The sequence below is a fragment of the Prionailurus viverrinus genome, chromosome B4, assembly GCF_022837055.1.
Source record: "Prionailurus viverrinus isolate Anna chromosome B4, UM_Priviv_1.0, whole genome shotgun sequence".
NCBI lineage: Eukaryota > Metazoa > Chordata > Mammalia > Carnivora > Felidae > Prionailurus > Prionailurus viverrinus.
In genome coordinates, this window is record NC_062567.1 from 62,192,681 (window position 1) to 62,208,568 (window position 15,888).

A 15,888-nucleotide genomic window follows, 5' to 3' on the forward strand; every position below is an offset into this window, starting at 1 on the left:
CAAAGGCTATGAGGCCTTAAGGGCTCAATTCTCAAAACCTGCCTGAGGCTCCAGGCTGGTTTGCAGAGGCTGTCTTAGGCCCCACAACTCTGTCACCCCTGCTCTCCACCCCAGGCTATCAGAAAAGCAAGGCAGCAAGGGTCCTGCTGGTGTGGAAAAGGAGGCTGGCTGGCAGGTCCAGGGAACATCCTGGCTCTAATCTTGAAGGGTCTGGGACCAGGGTGCCCTCAGCACTAGGGATGTAGAAAGGCAGGAGAGGCTGGGGGAGAGGCAGGAGCATGCTCAGACTGTGCCCGACTCCAATAAAAGAGAAGTCTTTTTTACAGACGTTACGGCCAAGTAGAAAATTATTGGTTACCTGATATATAAGAAATCAAATTTATTGTCTTTCAAAAAAGTAGTTTCAAAATTTTAGATTATATGAAAACTGAATATATGAGTCAGGGACAATCTAGACTGGGAAAATATTAATGACATATGTGGATGGTAGCTAGAACAATGAATTCCAGTGACATGGTGTAAGATGTAAAGGTGCCATTAAAAAAAAACAAACAAACAAACATGGAAATTTCTTCCAGGGCCCCCTCCAGCCCATGATCACCTGCAGTATTAAGTATTACCCTTGCCCTACTTCCAGGAACAGGTAGACATTCTAGAAAACAGTTAATGGGGGGCTACTTCCGTTTTCAAGCTGAGATTCCTGCAAGGATATTTGAAATGTGTTAAGAATCTTTGGAAAAGATCCAGTGAAACAATGTATCCTACCAGAACAGGTAGGTAATCAGTGAGTTTTATCATCAGGCCTACTTAAGATGTTTAACTCACAGTGTTGCTGGGGGCTATAAGGCTTTTTAAAGGAACTTACATGAACTCCTTATAGCTCAATATTACTTGCTTTTGAAAAGAGCTCAAATTATTTTTATATGTTTCTTTTCAATATGCCTGTGATGCAGTCAGCTACTATCACCTCCTTTTATAAACAGGGAAACTTAAGTGACTTGGTTTATTATTTTTTTTAATACTTATTTATTTTTGAAAGAGAGAGAGAGAGAAAAACGCAGGGAAGGGAAGGGAGAGAGGGAGACAGAGGATCCGAAGTGGGCTCTGTGCTGACAGTGGAGCCTGAACGCAGGAGCTTCTGAGGTCATGACCCGAGCCAAACTCAGATGCTTAACTGACTGAGCCACCCAGGCGCCCCTAAGTTACTTGCTTCAAATTGCAAAGCGGTTTTGTATCACGTTTGAACTCTGGGTCTCATTTCTACTGGTCTCTGCTATTTGACTGCACTGTGGTCTTTGTGAAATTGCCATTTGCCAAAGCTCTGGTGGGATTATCATCATAGGTTTGGATGTCAAGACCAAAAGCAATCATTCTGTTTCCTTGAGAACCTTTATCTGGGTAACTCCAAATACTCTCTAACTATTAAATCTTTATTTCCCAACCTAAGTCCTTATAAGGAAGCCTCTCCTTCGGTTTTCGGATCTATGAACTGAGACCGGTTTACTGGTTCCCAAAATAACTGTAACACAGTTGGGAACAAGGAATAAAATAAGCTTGGATCTTTAAGCCACAGACTCTCTTCCTGTGCTAGAAAGCTTGTGACTCTGATAGTCTGCTTGCAGGTTTCTCTGGTTAAAGGGACAATCTCAAACAACAAATAATGCAGATTGATTTGACTAGGCAGTCATGGGTTTGAGATCAGTATAGTGGATTAAAGGTGAATTAGCAGCTATATGCTAAGATTTTAAAGAAATTTTGAACTGGGTGAGATTAAAAAAAAAAAAGGATACGTATTAATCAGGATGGAAACTAATCTCTTTAAACTAAAGCCATTTTCAGGGCGCCTGGGTAGCACAGTCGGTTAAGCGTCCGACTTCAGCCAGGTCACGATCTCGTGGTCCGTGAGTTCGAGCCCCGCGTCAGGCTCTGGGCTGATGGCTCGGAGCCTGGAGCCTGTTTCCGATTCTGTGTCTCCCTCTCTCTCTGCCCCTCCCCCGTTCATGCTCTGTCTCTCTCTGTCCCAAAAATAAATAAACGTTGAAAAAAAAATTAAAAAAAAAAAATAAACAAGCCATTTTCTGTTTGAAAGATAAAATATGTAATGATGACTACTGAACACATTTAAAAACTCAGCCATGCCCTTCTCCAACCCAGAAACAACAAAGCAAACAAAAACAGCATATTTACAGGCACACCCTGATTCAATAAATGCAATATGAAAATTCAGGTCTTCTAACATGGAATATTAGGGTATCCTTATATTTCAAAGAATTTGTTTACTTCACAAAATGACGCGGGTATCTTCCCTAAATGGAAGAAATCTGTGGACTTGGCCTGGAGCCTCCGCTCCACCCCTTCCTGTGTGCCTAGACAAATCACTCAGATGCCTCAGTTTCCCTTAATTCCGGTTACTAACAGAGTTGCTGAGACAGAGGTTTACTTGAGAAAGCATATATATAAATGCTTTTAAAATTGTAAAGAAACGTGCAAAAATGAGATATAGTTTTTAAAATAGAATTTGAGGGGCGCCTAGGTGGCTCAGTTGAGCATCCGAATCTTGGTTTTGGCTCAGGTCATGATGTCATGGCTTCGTGAGTTCGAGCCCCATGTCACGCTCTGCGCTGCCAGCATGGAGCCTGCTTGGGATTCTCTGTCTCCCTCTTTCTCTCTGCCCCTTCCCTGCTTGCAACGTCTCTGTCTCTCTAAAATAATAAACTTAAAAAAAAATTAAAAAAATAAAACAGAATTTGGGTTACAAAAATTTTTTACACTTTTGCATGAATTAATCTGTTCTAGAATGAGGGATAAACTAGTGTGCATGCTTCAATTTACACTGTGTTGTATCTCAGAGTTTTTATTCTGGTAGATTTACCAGTGACACTGAATTTAACTTTTTCTGGTTATTTGTGATGGACCCAGCCACTGACGATCACAATGATATTGTGGTTTTTCCAGCCATTCATTTCATTTGTACAGTGTGTAATGTGTTCTAGAGTTTCCTAAAGAAGGCAATATTTATAGGAACTATTTTAAATTAATACTACTTGGGCAACATTATCCATACCTCTTCTAAGAACACCATTGACACTTTATGGAACCCACTTTAAGGGAAATGAATGAGGTAGTTACGGAACAACTTGAAACCCCACCTCCACAAATAACAAGCAGTTCAGCTCAAAGCAATGGTAGGGGTAGGGGTGGTGATGGGACTAGGTTTTGATGGTGGAAGGATGCCAAACTGCCTGGAAGACTGCACAGGTGTTCACCTCACGTGATGATGTAATTTTCTCTCTTTCCTGGTCTGAACGTTAATCTGAATGATATGATTCCTTAAGCAGCTGTTGGGAGAAAATATCTTGGTTTCTGGTTATGTATGCCAGTACTGTCCAAAATAATGGATTGTTGTCAGGGTTAAAAATAAACTAACTTCCATAATCAGTTTTCTGTTTGTGGGTTTTGTGAGTGGCTTTATTACCGAACTGGTTAAATACACTTACAAAATCAAATTGAGAAGCTTCTACTGTGACTTTATTACCTGTATCTGAGCACATTTAAAAAATCAACTCGAGCTTCCCTCATGGTAAATAGACAATTGAGAAGAGCTAAATAGACAAACAAAACCTTTGTTAGAGTAGTATTTGCATTCAGAAAAGCATCTTTTCTTTCAAATTTCTAGTACTCACTTCTTGTACTCTCTTCTATGACTCTTCACCAGCATGGTTAAAAACCTGATTTGACTATAAGAAGAGTACTTGTAGAGCTCGAGATAGAAGAAATTCCCGTGAAAACAGGTATGACTAAATGTACACATAGAAATCAGCAGGTGTTTACTTCTAGTGTTGATTTAAATGCTCCACTTAACTGTGCTGACGCTCACAAGACGTTGCCTTCATAGTGTGGGCTGACACTGGTCTTATGGTGGACAGAGAGCCTGGAGGTCTAAAAGCTTGTATTTGGCCTTTCACCAGCAACCTCTAGGTAACAGTTCTCTTCACACACCTTAAAAAGCTTTAACTTCTGGTCATTTGTGTGGCTCAGTCAGTTAAGCATCCAACTTTTGATTTCCTCTAGGTCATGTTTTTCCTCTATCTCATGGTTTATGAGTTCAAGCCCCATGCTAGGCTCTGTGCTGACAATGCAGAGTCTGCTAGGAATCCTCTTTCTCTCTTCCCCTCCCTTGTTCTCTCTCTCTCTCAAAATAATTAAAAAGAAATTTAACTTCTTCACTAAGAGTAAAATTGGGGGCATGTCATTATAGGTGAGCCGGCATCTTGAAGCTGATGAGAATGAATTTGTATAGAGAAATTCATATTTAAATGGCTCCTAAAAGTCATTTACCAACCAAAGTAGGAGCTTAAAACATGAAATTCATGGGGTGCCTGGGTGGCTCAGTCGGTTGAGCTTCCCACCTCAGCTCAGGTCACGGTCTCACAGTTCGTGAGTTCAAGCCCTGTGTTGGGTTCTGTGCTAACAAACAGCTCAGAACCTGGAGCTTGTTTTGGATTCTGTGTCTCTCTCTGTATCCCCCTCCCCTGCTCATGCTCTGTCTCTCTCTGTCCCTCAGAAATAAATAAATGTTAAAATTTAAAAAAAAAAACAAAAAAACAACATGAAATTCATTAGGACCTATCAAGAACTCTGGACCATCAGGTCCAGAATCTAGGACCATCAGGACTCTGGAACTGGTGATGGATTTTTCTTTTGCCTGTGTGGGCATATGACCCAGGATTCACTTTCCTGGACTTACATTAAAATTTATTTATATATGTGTATACACACACACACACACAATTTATTTATATACGTGTATATACACACACACACATATATTTATCTTCTGTTCTTACTAAGAACAATGAACAGATATTTATGGAAACCACAATTCTAAACATGCATACAACTCAGGTGAGTTCTTGCTCAGGCTGGAAAATGAACAGAATTTGTTGGTTTAAAAACTATGGCAAAGAATTATTTCAAAGTAGGTCAAAATCTATTAATGTTCTGCATTATTGAAAACGGAACAAAAAGCGCACAGTGCTTATTGTGACCAGTTAACACAACTTCCATAATCAAATACAAGAAACAACTGGTATATTGGGTATATGGTTGGATAGCTACGACTTCTTACAAAGTTGATACTCCAGCAGTCAGCATTGGTGATACAGTGGCGAGTATAGCACGGCTGCCTTCCAATGAATGTGAATGTGCCACAAACAGACCAGCTCTCCTCACAGAACGGGCCACATGCTCCATGTGCCATGATGGATCTAGTCAATGACTATTAACCCTCACACAATATATCAACCAGTCACCAGAAGTTTTTATTTTTTAAGAGGCCCCTAACCAGTTTGAGATTTTCCTCTGATAGATCCATTTATGGCATTTGGGGGACAATCCTCAAATTACTGCTCTGGATGACTACAAAAATACCTATTACAAAAGCCCTTATGTACTGCAGGTGTCTGTATCATGCATTTTGCTTGAGCAGCCGGATAAGCAGAATGTGTGATTATAATATAAGCACACCGGTGAAGAACTAAGCTGATACATCCTGGAAGTTTCTAAATCTATTAATTCCTGTGATGTGTCTCCTTACTGTGGCATTTCTGCCAATTCATTTGCTGAGATATCCCTAATGATAACTTCAGAACTGCAATGACAAATATCACATCATACTCACAGTGTCAAAATGATGAATTTACAGAACTCACAAAGTTAATTATTTTCTTTTAAAAACTCACTACAGGTTTTCGTAACAAGTCTCAATCATTATATTGCCTGTCACTTACCACAGCTAGTCTCTTCCCTCCCGACTCATTCAGAGCTGCTGTCCCTTCTCCTTTAAAATCCTCCTCTCACCAAATCTTCCAAATGTACTGTCAGAAATCCCCTGCATTTTTCAGGTTTCTCCCTTGCTAAACATCTTCTGTGACTCGCAAATATCAAACCTTTAACTTGCATTCAAGATCTCTCTCTACCCTCTGAGATAGTGTCTATCCAAGGGCACAACTGAACTGAGTTTTGAGGGGCAGGTAAGAGTTAACCAGGCCAAGAGAAGGGAGGAATGAGGGCCACAGGAATAGGAACACAAAGGAAGATAAGTCACACGTGTTTGTTTGGTGGGGGAGTGGGAGTGGTGGTGATAAGATGAAGTTTGAGAAGTTGCAGGCATCAGACCCTGAAGAACTTGGAATGCCATGCTGAATGACGATTTTACTCATAGAATGGCTATGTAGAAAACAGCAAGGAACTGAAGGAATTTAAATCAAGAAACGATGCATTGAGACTTTAGAGAGTTTACTCCAGGGGTGAGGTGGAGAATGGGTTGGAGGCCAGATTAAAGCAGGAAGAGTTTATCTTTTCTAGGTAAATTTTCACATCCTGACATAAAGAATAGCATCTTTTACTACTGCTTCTAGTACAGTCTTGCATCAGCACTTGAGGAGTTAATTGTTAGTCATATTTCCTTATACATTCAAAATATCCCAGTTCTATAAATTGAGTTTGCACTTGATGCTTCAGGCTGACGTCTATCCCGTGGATAGCCATAGTGGGGCCAAAATATGAAGATGGTAGTCACATGTGTGCTCTTGCCTTGGAGTAGACGGAAGGTGCTCAAATATTTTCTGTTTCTCTGTCATTCTGGGAATAGAAAGAGGAGGAAAAAATTCTTTCCCCCTAACGTAAGCAGAATCTTTCTTTCTGAGTAGAAAAGCTATGTTCTTTTTGGCGAGGTTGCGTCTACATCTGGATGCTAAATATTTATTGTCATTCTCTTGTATGGCTTTAGTATTTTTCTGTAATATTTTGGTGGTCTATAATAAGTTCCTAATAGCTATCAAGAAAAGTCCCCATTTGTTTTCCTCCTTCAAAGAGAAAAGGTAATCCAATACAATAATTCTCATGGGACCCCCCTTACTCTCATTGTATGGATGTGTTGGTGAGATTTAAGGTTTAGTGGAAATAATTTATTAAGATTCTAATGAGCGATGATTTCTTCTGGAAATTAAGGGATTGCTTTGATCATGATGCCTCACCCATCAACATTGTTAAGTTGAAATCTGATTATTCCAAGGATACAAATATATGGATTCTTTTAATGGTAATGGAGAATTGCATTTTCAAGTGCTCAAGGTTCTTTTTTTCTAAATATGCATTTTAATCTAAGTCTACATATTGGGTTCCCTACCTCATTTCAAGAACTTGAGAGAATATAACAACTGTTTTTATGTCCAATATCCAATTGCCACTAATAGCATTACACAAGATATAAAATCGATTTTTAAATATTTCTATTATAAGAGGATCTGAAGTTGTTATTCTTTTTGAAAAAGTTTTTAAGATTATTTATTTTGAGAGAGAGAGTGAGAGCAGGGAAGGTGGGGGTGGGGGGGGGGTGGGTGGCTAGACAGAGAGAATCCCAAGCAGGCTCCATACTGTTAGTGCAGAGCCGGACACAGGGCTCGAAATCACAAACTGCAAGATCAAGCCCTGAGTGGAAATCTAGACTCGGACACATATCTGACGGAGCCAGCCGGGCACCCCTGAAATTCTGTTACTCTTACCATAAGAAGTTAGGCAAGTGAACAGGCTCACTCTAATACAAAGATGAAGTTTTCCCGTTTTTCTACTCCCACTTGCAACACTGCTTTTTACTGTTTACTTTTCCAGGAGTATGGTGTTTGTGTATTCACACATTTATGTACATGCACAAAATAGCTGGAGTCCAACATTTTTATCTCAGAATTGTGTAATTTTAAATTCTTGACTATCATGTGAGATGGAACCAAGTGATCTTTTATGGGACTTATCAACTCTGGTTTATAAATTCCAGAGGTTCTAGCAACATATTATATTTCAACCTATCAGAGATAGGTTGCCAATAATATGGTTACTCTCTTAGCAAAAAAAAAAAAAAGCTTTTATTGATCAGACCAGAAATTCAGTTTTAGTGTAAAATCAATAACTGTATCTGAAGATAAAATAAGGCAAATACGTATATCCTTATTTGAACACATGAGGAAAAAGTTTTAAAGTTGATAACCAAGACAGCACTTCAGAAGAATGAGCCAATGTGAACAACAAATACCTAAAATATCTAAGTCAAGTGAACTCCTCTCTGTTCCCAAGAGTGGAACCACCAGGACAGGGCATAGATAACATTAAAGGAGCCTTTTTAAAAGCCTAAATGACAGTCTTCTCTCAAAGGAAATGTCCTGCATTTTATCTGTGACACACAGAGCAATGAATTTTTATAATCAAAATCAAACACTGTTAGACCTCCACTGATTCTGAAAGATCCCTAAGATCCCTCTTACTCAAAACTTTATCCATAAATGATATGTTCTCACTTTTTCTAAGGGTGTGGAATATATTTTTTTTTGTAACCATTTTTTGCTAGTGTTCTATTTCCTTTGAGAAACTATAATCAGAAGAATTTCTAAACAAATAAACAAATACAACAACCTCTTCCTCCCCCCCCCTTTTCTGTACTCACAGCAATCAATCTGCTAGACACTAAACAAAAAGTGGCCCATGGGCTTTTCAGGCAGACACAGAGGTACTTTCAATCAGGTGGGACTACTGATGTACTACATTCAGAGCAGCTTGGGCATATCTCTGCCACCCCCCCCATCATATGACTCCCCCCCCCCCCCCCCCCCCCCGCCATCCCTCCCACTTTCTGAATGACTAGGCACCTGGCTCCCAGAATTGTTTGATTCCTGGAATTTATTTTTGGCAAACAAATAATCCATACAGGATTTGAACAATCACCCCCACCCCAACCCCACTCTCCTCAATAATGCCTACTGCCTTTTTTGCTTCCTTAGCCAATTTTCAGTCCTTTCTCCAGAATTTCTTCTGATCACAGGTATTCAAAACTTTTTGGCCAGAGAAACTAAGTAAATGACATGCCTCAAGTTTTTATGGTGGATTTCCAAAGGAGGTGAAAATTTTATTGGGATATTGTTCACTGTGTTTTATGAGTATTACATACAACAGTTTAAAACATGATTTTCTTCCTATTCAAGCACCCTGGGGAACTGTGTAGTAAGTATAATAGTACTTTCAAAATAAGTGTAATAAATAGGATTTGGACACTGAAATTTTTTTCATTTGCTAATACTTGCAATTCTTAAATATCTTCTCTTTGATGTTTATAAAATGATTTTTTAAATTCCCCACAATACATTCATTTCACAATGCTACTACACACCTCTGATCCCCCCGTCCCTCTAACCTCCCTTTCACAGCTTCCCGTCCCTCCCCCAATCCACCTCCCAAGAGTTACAGGCAACTTTACAATGTTCAGCAGTTAGAGTGATTTACAATGAAAACCACCCACCTATATACTGAGGCATTCAAGACCCTTGCAGGGTATTTATCAACAGATCAGCCTCATTTATCGCATCTCTGTTTTCAACAGATTATCTACTGCCTCAATCTTGCAGGTATGTCAACAATTCAGAATTCTCCAGGGCTCTGGAACTAACAGCAGTTAACACCAGGGTCATTTCTTCCCAGACTTTCTTGTGTTGATACAGGATTCTTTCCAGGCCAGTACTATTTCAACAATTGCTTGTCTGTTTCAACTTTAGAGACATGACAGTAATACGGAAATACTAAAAACAATACTCACAACCATCACAAGCCCCCCAGGCCTTTTCAAAGAACTTTAATTAACATACATGAACCATCCCTGGTAATTGTTCCTTGGCATGACATGTTAAATTCCTTTGAAGCCGATTTCCTTTTTAAGTCTCAGAAAGCTGAGGCTTTAGAGTAAGTAGGTGTTGTTAGCTGCCTTATCTCTCTGCCTGACTTGTACTTCTGTGTAGGCTGCTGAGTGCATTTCAGTTTGCAGGGAAGCTCCTGTTGTAATCAAAATATTTCAAACACTTTGTTCCTTAGTATAAGGCAGGGCCATTCAAGGAGTTGCCCTAAGCATTAGAGCAGAAACACCATGACATGATTTGTTCTACCATATCAATTCTGTGAACCATGAAATATTCCTGTTGCTCTCTCCTGGAATGCTCCAATGTCTGTCCCATATCCAGTCCTACTGAATTTTTGAGTTCTAAAATCTCAATTTCTTTCAGAAGCTTTTCAAAATTTCCTTCAACTAGTAGTCTAACTCATACTTCTAAACTCCATAATATGTTAGCTCTCCTTCTTTTGGGTTCCTCACTATTTCCTATTTGAGAACATATTTTTTTAAGGGAGGTTTCCTTCTTTAGACTTTAAACTTCTTGCCCAAAAGCAAGGGGAGTCTTATGGGTAATTCAGCACCTGCACAATGCCCTGCATGAAGTATAGACTCATTCAGCAGTTCTTGAATTCACCAAGCAACCTGAATCACCACGTTGTAGGGAAGACAGTTCACATGTGGGTTTGGAGTCAAGCATCCAATATTCAGAGACTGATGCATTCTTCACACGTGAAATGGAGCTTCATATCTATCCTATGCAATTGTTTTCAGGATTTAATGAAATGCGAACAGAGGAAGATTTTAGAACAGGGTTAGGCAAACAGATGCTCAACAATGTTCCCTCTTCTTCTGTTAATTTCCCCCATTTATTGAATAGTTGATGTCTGTTCAATTTCTTTCTTCTTTTTTTCTGCAATAAGCCTATACTGCTTTTTTTAATTAAAAAATTTTTTTAATGTTTTTATTTATTTTTGAAAGGGAGAGAGAGACAGAGCATGAGCGGGGGAGGAGCAGAGAGAGAGGGAGACACAGAATCATAAGCAGGCTCCAGGCTCTAAGCTGTCAGCAGAGCCCCATGAGGGGCCCAAACCCACAAACTGTGAGATCATGACCTGAGCTGAAGCCGGATGCTCAACCGACTAAGCCACACAGGTGCCCCTTTACTGCTTTTATAATAAAGTAAATTAAACAATAAGAGTTACTTTGCGGATCTGATCATCTGACTTTTAGCAGGGGAGAAAATGATATATCACGTTCTCTAATTTTAACAACCGGTTTGCCGTGTTCCCTTCCACCTCCCCTATCAATTAATTACTAATATAGTGCTGTTGTGTTTTTTTAAACCGCTTTTACTTCCACGTTTTAAATTTTTGGAGAGACCAGGGCTGTACACACGAGGACTTCTGCACGGTGCAACGAGGCAGACAAGGCTTCCGCCGCCTGGGCCAAAGTCCCCTTCCACCTCCTCCTCCGCAGGTGGTGTGGCTTTTCCCTCGCCCAAAGCCTCCTACTCAATTTTTTCACTTCCTAGATCAACCACTCGCTCCGCATAAAGGTGGAGAGCCCTAAAGTACCTGGGCGAGGCACTACAATCCCAATTTACAGGTTGTAAGAGGGGGGGCCAGTACTTTCAGGTTTTTTCAAAAAAAAAAAAAAATATATATATATATAAATATATATATGTATATATGGAGGGGTCATACTCTTTTAAAAAAATCTAATAAAAGCTAGAAGCATTTTCTCCCAGAAAAAAAAAAATGATACAAATTTCTGCACAGAATCTCAAAATGCTTATAGACTCCCGCAGCCTCCAGATTAAGTCCACGGTATTGGGGTGGGGGTGGGGGGTGAAGAGGGGAGGGTGTTAAGGAAGGGGTGAAAATCTAGTACTGAATTCTTTCACGTAGATATACACGTGCATCTAATATATGTAAATACATAAAAGACGAAGCTGAATAAGCTTTTAGAATGCTTTCCCCAAGTAAGTCAGAGTCTGGAGGAGCGGCGGGTCATACAAAGGGACGGCGAGCAACAGGTGGGCAGAACACCAGGTCCCGCACCCCCAGGAAGCAACGAATCGAAGCAACAGGGCGCTGAGAATGAGGGTTGGGTAGGGAAAGGGTCAAGGGGCGGGATCCGCGCGGTGCGGGGGACAGCGGGGCTCCACTCACCGTTGCCCACCAAGCTGCGGCCCTTCCGGGCCAGGGTCTGCTGCACCTGCTCCTGGATCCGCAGGCTCTTGGCCGCCTGGCTGCTGCGGCTGCTGCTCCCCGCCAGCTTCAGCTTGGCCTCGGAGGGCAGAGCCAGGCTGGAGCTGTCCAGCTGCCCCAGGATCTGCTGGCCCAGGACTGTCCGGATGTAGCCGCACTCTGCCGGGGAGCCGGGGGCTGCCATGGGGCCGGAGGGGCGACGGAGCCGCTAGCCTGCCGCGAGACCTGCGGAAGACGCTGCAGCAGAGCCCCGGGCACTGGCTCGAGCCCCGCCCCGGCCCCGCCTCCAGCCCCGCCCCCCACGCCTGGAGCGAGGCCCGAGCAAGGGGGAGTGCGGCCTCCGGATCTGAGGTCCAGCTTCTCCTCGGGCAGGGGGCGCCGCTCCGGCCAGGCACGCGCACTCGGCCCGGGAGCGGGGGCGGGGGCGGGGCCGATCGCGTGCGCCGACCCTTGGCTAGTCGGACGCGCCCGCGGGGAGGTGGGAGAGGGGCGCGGTCTGCCCGGGGTCGCGCAAACCCTCCGAGTCACCTCCGATACCGCCTGCAGGGGCCGCGCTGTGCTCAGGTTGCAGTGCTCGGCGTCCGCGCAGCCCTGGCAAGGGATGTGATTTCCGCTTAATTGCAGAGTGGCCGCCCTCCAGGCAGGTGCGCCCTGGAGAGTCATTTCTGATCCTGGCTTGAGATTTGCCTCTGGGATCCCCGAGTGAGTAGCATATCTGGTTAGGCAGGCTCTGTCAGACTGTTCAACATTTCGTGGTTTTCCTGGACCTGAGGGTAAGAAAGGTCGGGCAGAAAGGGCAGTAGGAGGGAAATGTGCCAAGAAGATGACGTGTGTGAAATAAAAGACTTTTTTTAACTAGTTTTTTTTCTTAGTACAACTTCAGGGGCTATGTACTTTTTGCGCAGATGCCGTCCCAGAAACATATGTTCTTCCTCATTGAGAGCTTCTGTTTTCTCTTGTAAACACACAAATTGTACCCAGTACACTCTTGCTCACCCAGTCTCTTACGAACACACCCACACAGAGAAACTCCAAAAAGAGGCGCTAGGAAGAGCTCGCTTTTAATAGGTGATACTGTTTAATAGCCCTGCTAATGTTGATTAAGCCTTGTTTGTGGTAGGCTTTTTGTAGGGTGCCCATGGAAGTGGCCTCTGACTTTCAATCAGATCTTTCACAACTGATATTTATCATGCCATTCATTATGTTTCACCCGCAGTTGACTACTCAGAGAACTTGAGAGCCAAGCTCAACAGAAAGGGTCCTTGACCTTAAAGTTTACAACCTAAGCCACTTGTCCTGATTTTCCTCTTTGGACTTGAGAGGCAGAAAGAAAAACCTCTATCCCTGGTATTAAGTAAGATAATCTTTCCTTTGATTGTTTGGGTTTGTATGTTCACTTTCCCTCAAATCACTCAATTACTGCAAAACTCCATTTATTCAGGTCTGGAGTGGCTGGGGAACACAGCTTCCCTTTTGTCCTGTGCATTCACCACTAAGCATACACACACACTTAATGCACAGGTACATGTGCTTCCAGGGAGTGAAGAGGAAATCAAGGGGCCCAAAGCCTAGACCACAGAGTGGTGATAGTTTTGCCACTCTTTCTCAGCAGGCCACAGGCTAAAGCCTTGTGGAATGTAGTGCTTAAGTGAAGTCATGTGGATGGTGGGTCTTAATGCCTTACAGCAGGACCAGTCCTGAAGTAGATTATACCCTGCGAAGAGTTCAATTACACAGTCAGATGTAAACATTCAACCCTGATGCTGAGATTCAACTGAAAAGATCAGTGACCTGATGGGGGAGTGATGATAGAGACTTCCAGCAACAGACTCAATGCCCGTCCCCTTCTTCTTTCTCTGCCCCACTTCTACTCATGGCCTCTTATTTCAGCCCTGGAAATGCTGCATTGGAGGACATTTCAGTACCAGCCCCACAGGGCCAGCTGAGGCATCCCTGTTTTTGTGCCTGGAAAGCCATAATCCACAAGGTCAGCTCTGCCCCCATCTAGAACCCTAACCGGGGAACTGGAGAGGAATTTTTCTCATTTATTTTATTTGACTGAGCCAAACTTGGTTTACTTTTTCCTCTCAAGTAGTTTTTTTTTTTTTAAGTGTGATGTTGTAATTGACTATCATCTTACGTAGGTACCAATATTGAGCACGTAGAAATCTTGTGATAGGATAAGTGGGTGATTAGACAGGATGAAGCTGGTTGAAAGCCTTACAGTTTGTGAGCGAGGCAGATCTGCGTTCAGATCTCAACTTGCCCTTTGTGAACGCTGTGGCCTTAAACAAATTTCTTTACATTTTTGAGCCTCAATTCTCTTACCTGCAAAATGGGAACAATGAAAGTACCTACCATAAACTCCTGATGTGAGAATTAAATAGGTGGTTCATAAGAATACTCAATAAGTAATTGCTTAATGCTGTTTAACAAACATCTTCCTGGGACCCACTTTTGGACTTCCTCAGCTCCTTCAGGTCTTTGCTCACATGTTGACTTATCTCAGTGAGGTACATTAGCACACACATACTCACACAGAGTCCTCACTGTCTCCTTTTGCTGCTTAATTTTTTTCCATAGCACTTATTTTCATTAAAGATGGTCTATGTTTCACTTAAGTGTTTCATGCAAGAATATAAGCTTCATGAAAGCTGGGGTGCTTCGTTCACTGCTGTTCTCCAGGCCCTAGAGAAATGCACATAGTAGACAATAGATATATGTTGGAATGAATGAATGAATGAATGAATTAATGAAGCATAAAAGAACTTAGTATAAGGGCACCTGGGTGGCTCAGTCGGTTAAGCGATCAACTCTTGATTTTGGCTCAGGTCATAATCTCACGATTCATGGGATCAAGCCCCGGGTCAGACTCTGAGCTGACACCACAGAACCTGCTTGGGATTCTCTTTTTCCCTCTGTCTCTGCCGCTTCTCTGCTTGTACACACACATTTGTGTACAGTCTCCCTCTCACACACAAATAAATAAATAAATAAATAAATAAATAAGGATTTTTTTACAAAAAGAACTTCAGGGCACCTGGGTGGCTCAGTTGGTTAAATGTCTGCCTTCAGCTCAGGTCAAGATCTCACGTTTTTGTGAGTTGGAGCCTCACATCAGGCTGTCTGTTCTCAGCACAATGCCTGTTTTGGGTCTTCTGTCCCTCTCCCTTTCTGCTCCTCCCCCACTTGCGTGCTCCCTCACTCTCTCTCAAAATAAAAAAACTACATTTAATTTTTTTAAATTTATATTTGAGAGAGAGAGAGAGAGAGAGAGAGAGAGAGAGAGAAAGCATGAATGGAGGAGGGGCAGAGAGAGAGGGAGGCACAGAATCTGAAGCAGGCTCCAGGCTCTGAGCTGTCAGCACAGAGCCTGACGCAGGGCTCCAGCCCACGAACCATGAGATCATGACCTGAGCTGAAGTCACTTAACAGACTGAGCCACCCAGGTGCCCTAAACTTTAAAAAATAAAAAAGAATTTAGTATATTACATGGTATATGATGAGTGGCCAACAACCATTAGCAATAATTATTTAGGTTTTCAAACTCTTTTGGTAACATGTTATCTTTTAAAAAGTCACATGGATATCTTTATATACTCTAGGTATTCTACCAATTAGCTATGTAATATTCCTATAAATAAAAACAAGCTAAACTGAAATGACTTTTGAATACTTTCATAATTCAATGGTTCAGTAGAACAATCTCTTTGAAAATAAGCTTAACATATCAACTCAATCAAAGGATCTCTTTGAACATGAGAACCCTATTGCAATAGTAATAATTACAGGGTGAGTAAGGATGCAGACTCCAGTCTCATGCCCCAAAACGCACAATAGATGTATTTCTACTCCAACAGAGTGCAAGTCCTGTCATGTTCTTTGCATTTCCTGGAAAAACTGCTTAGCTGACTTCCTAAATTGTGAGCAAGCCCTGAGATTACCTGCTAAATGTAGCTTCTGGCCAAC

At 42.0% G+C, this 15,888-nt stretch overlaps 1 protein-coding gene across 1 annotated transcript in view; it reads right to left on the bottom strand.

Moving 5' to 3' along the window:
- PKP2 (plakophilin 2) overlaps nt 1-12,176 on the bottom strand; it is a 94,933-nt gene extending 82,757 nt beyond the window's left edge. The window contains exon 1 of the mRNA XM_047868415.1: nt 11,881-12,176. Coding sequence (XP_047724371.1) covers nt 11,881-12,103 — 223 coding nt within the window. The 5' untranslated portion in view covers nt 12,104-12,176. The remainder of the gene's footprint in view (nt 1-11,880) is intronic.
- Between the last annotated feature and the right edge of the window lie 3,712 nt (nt 12,177-15,888).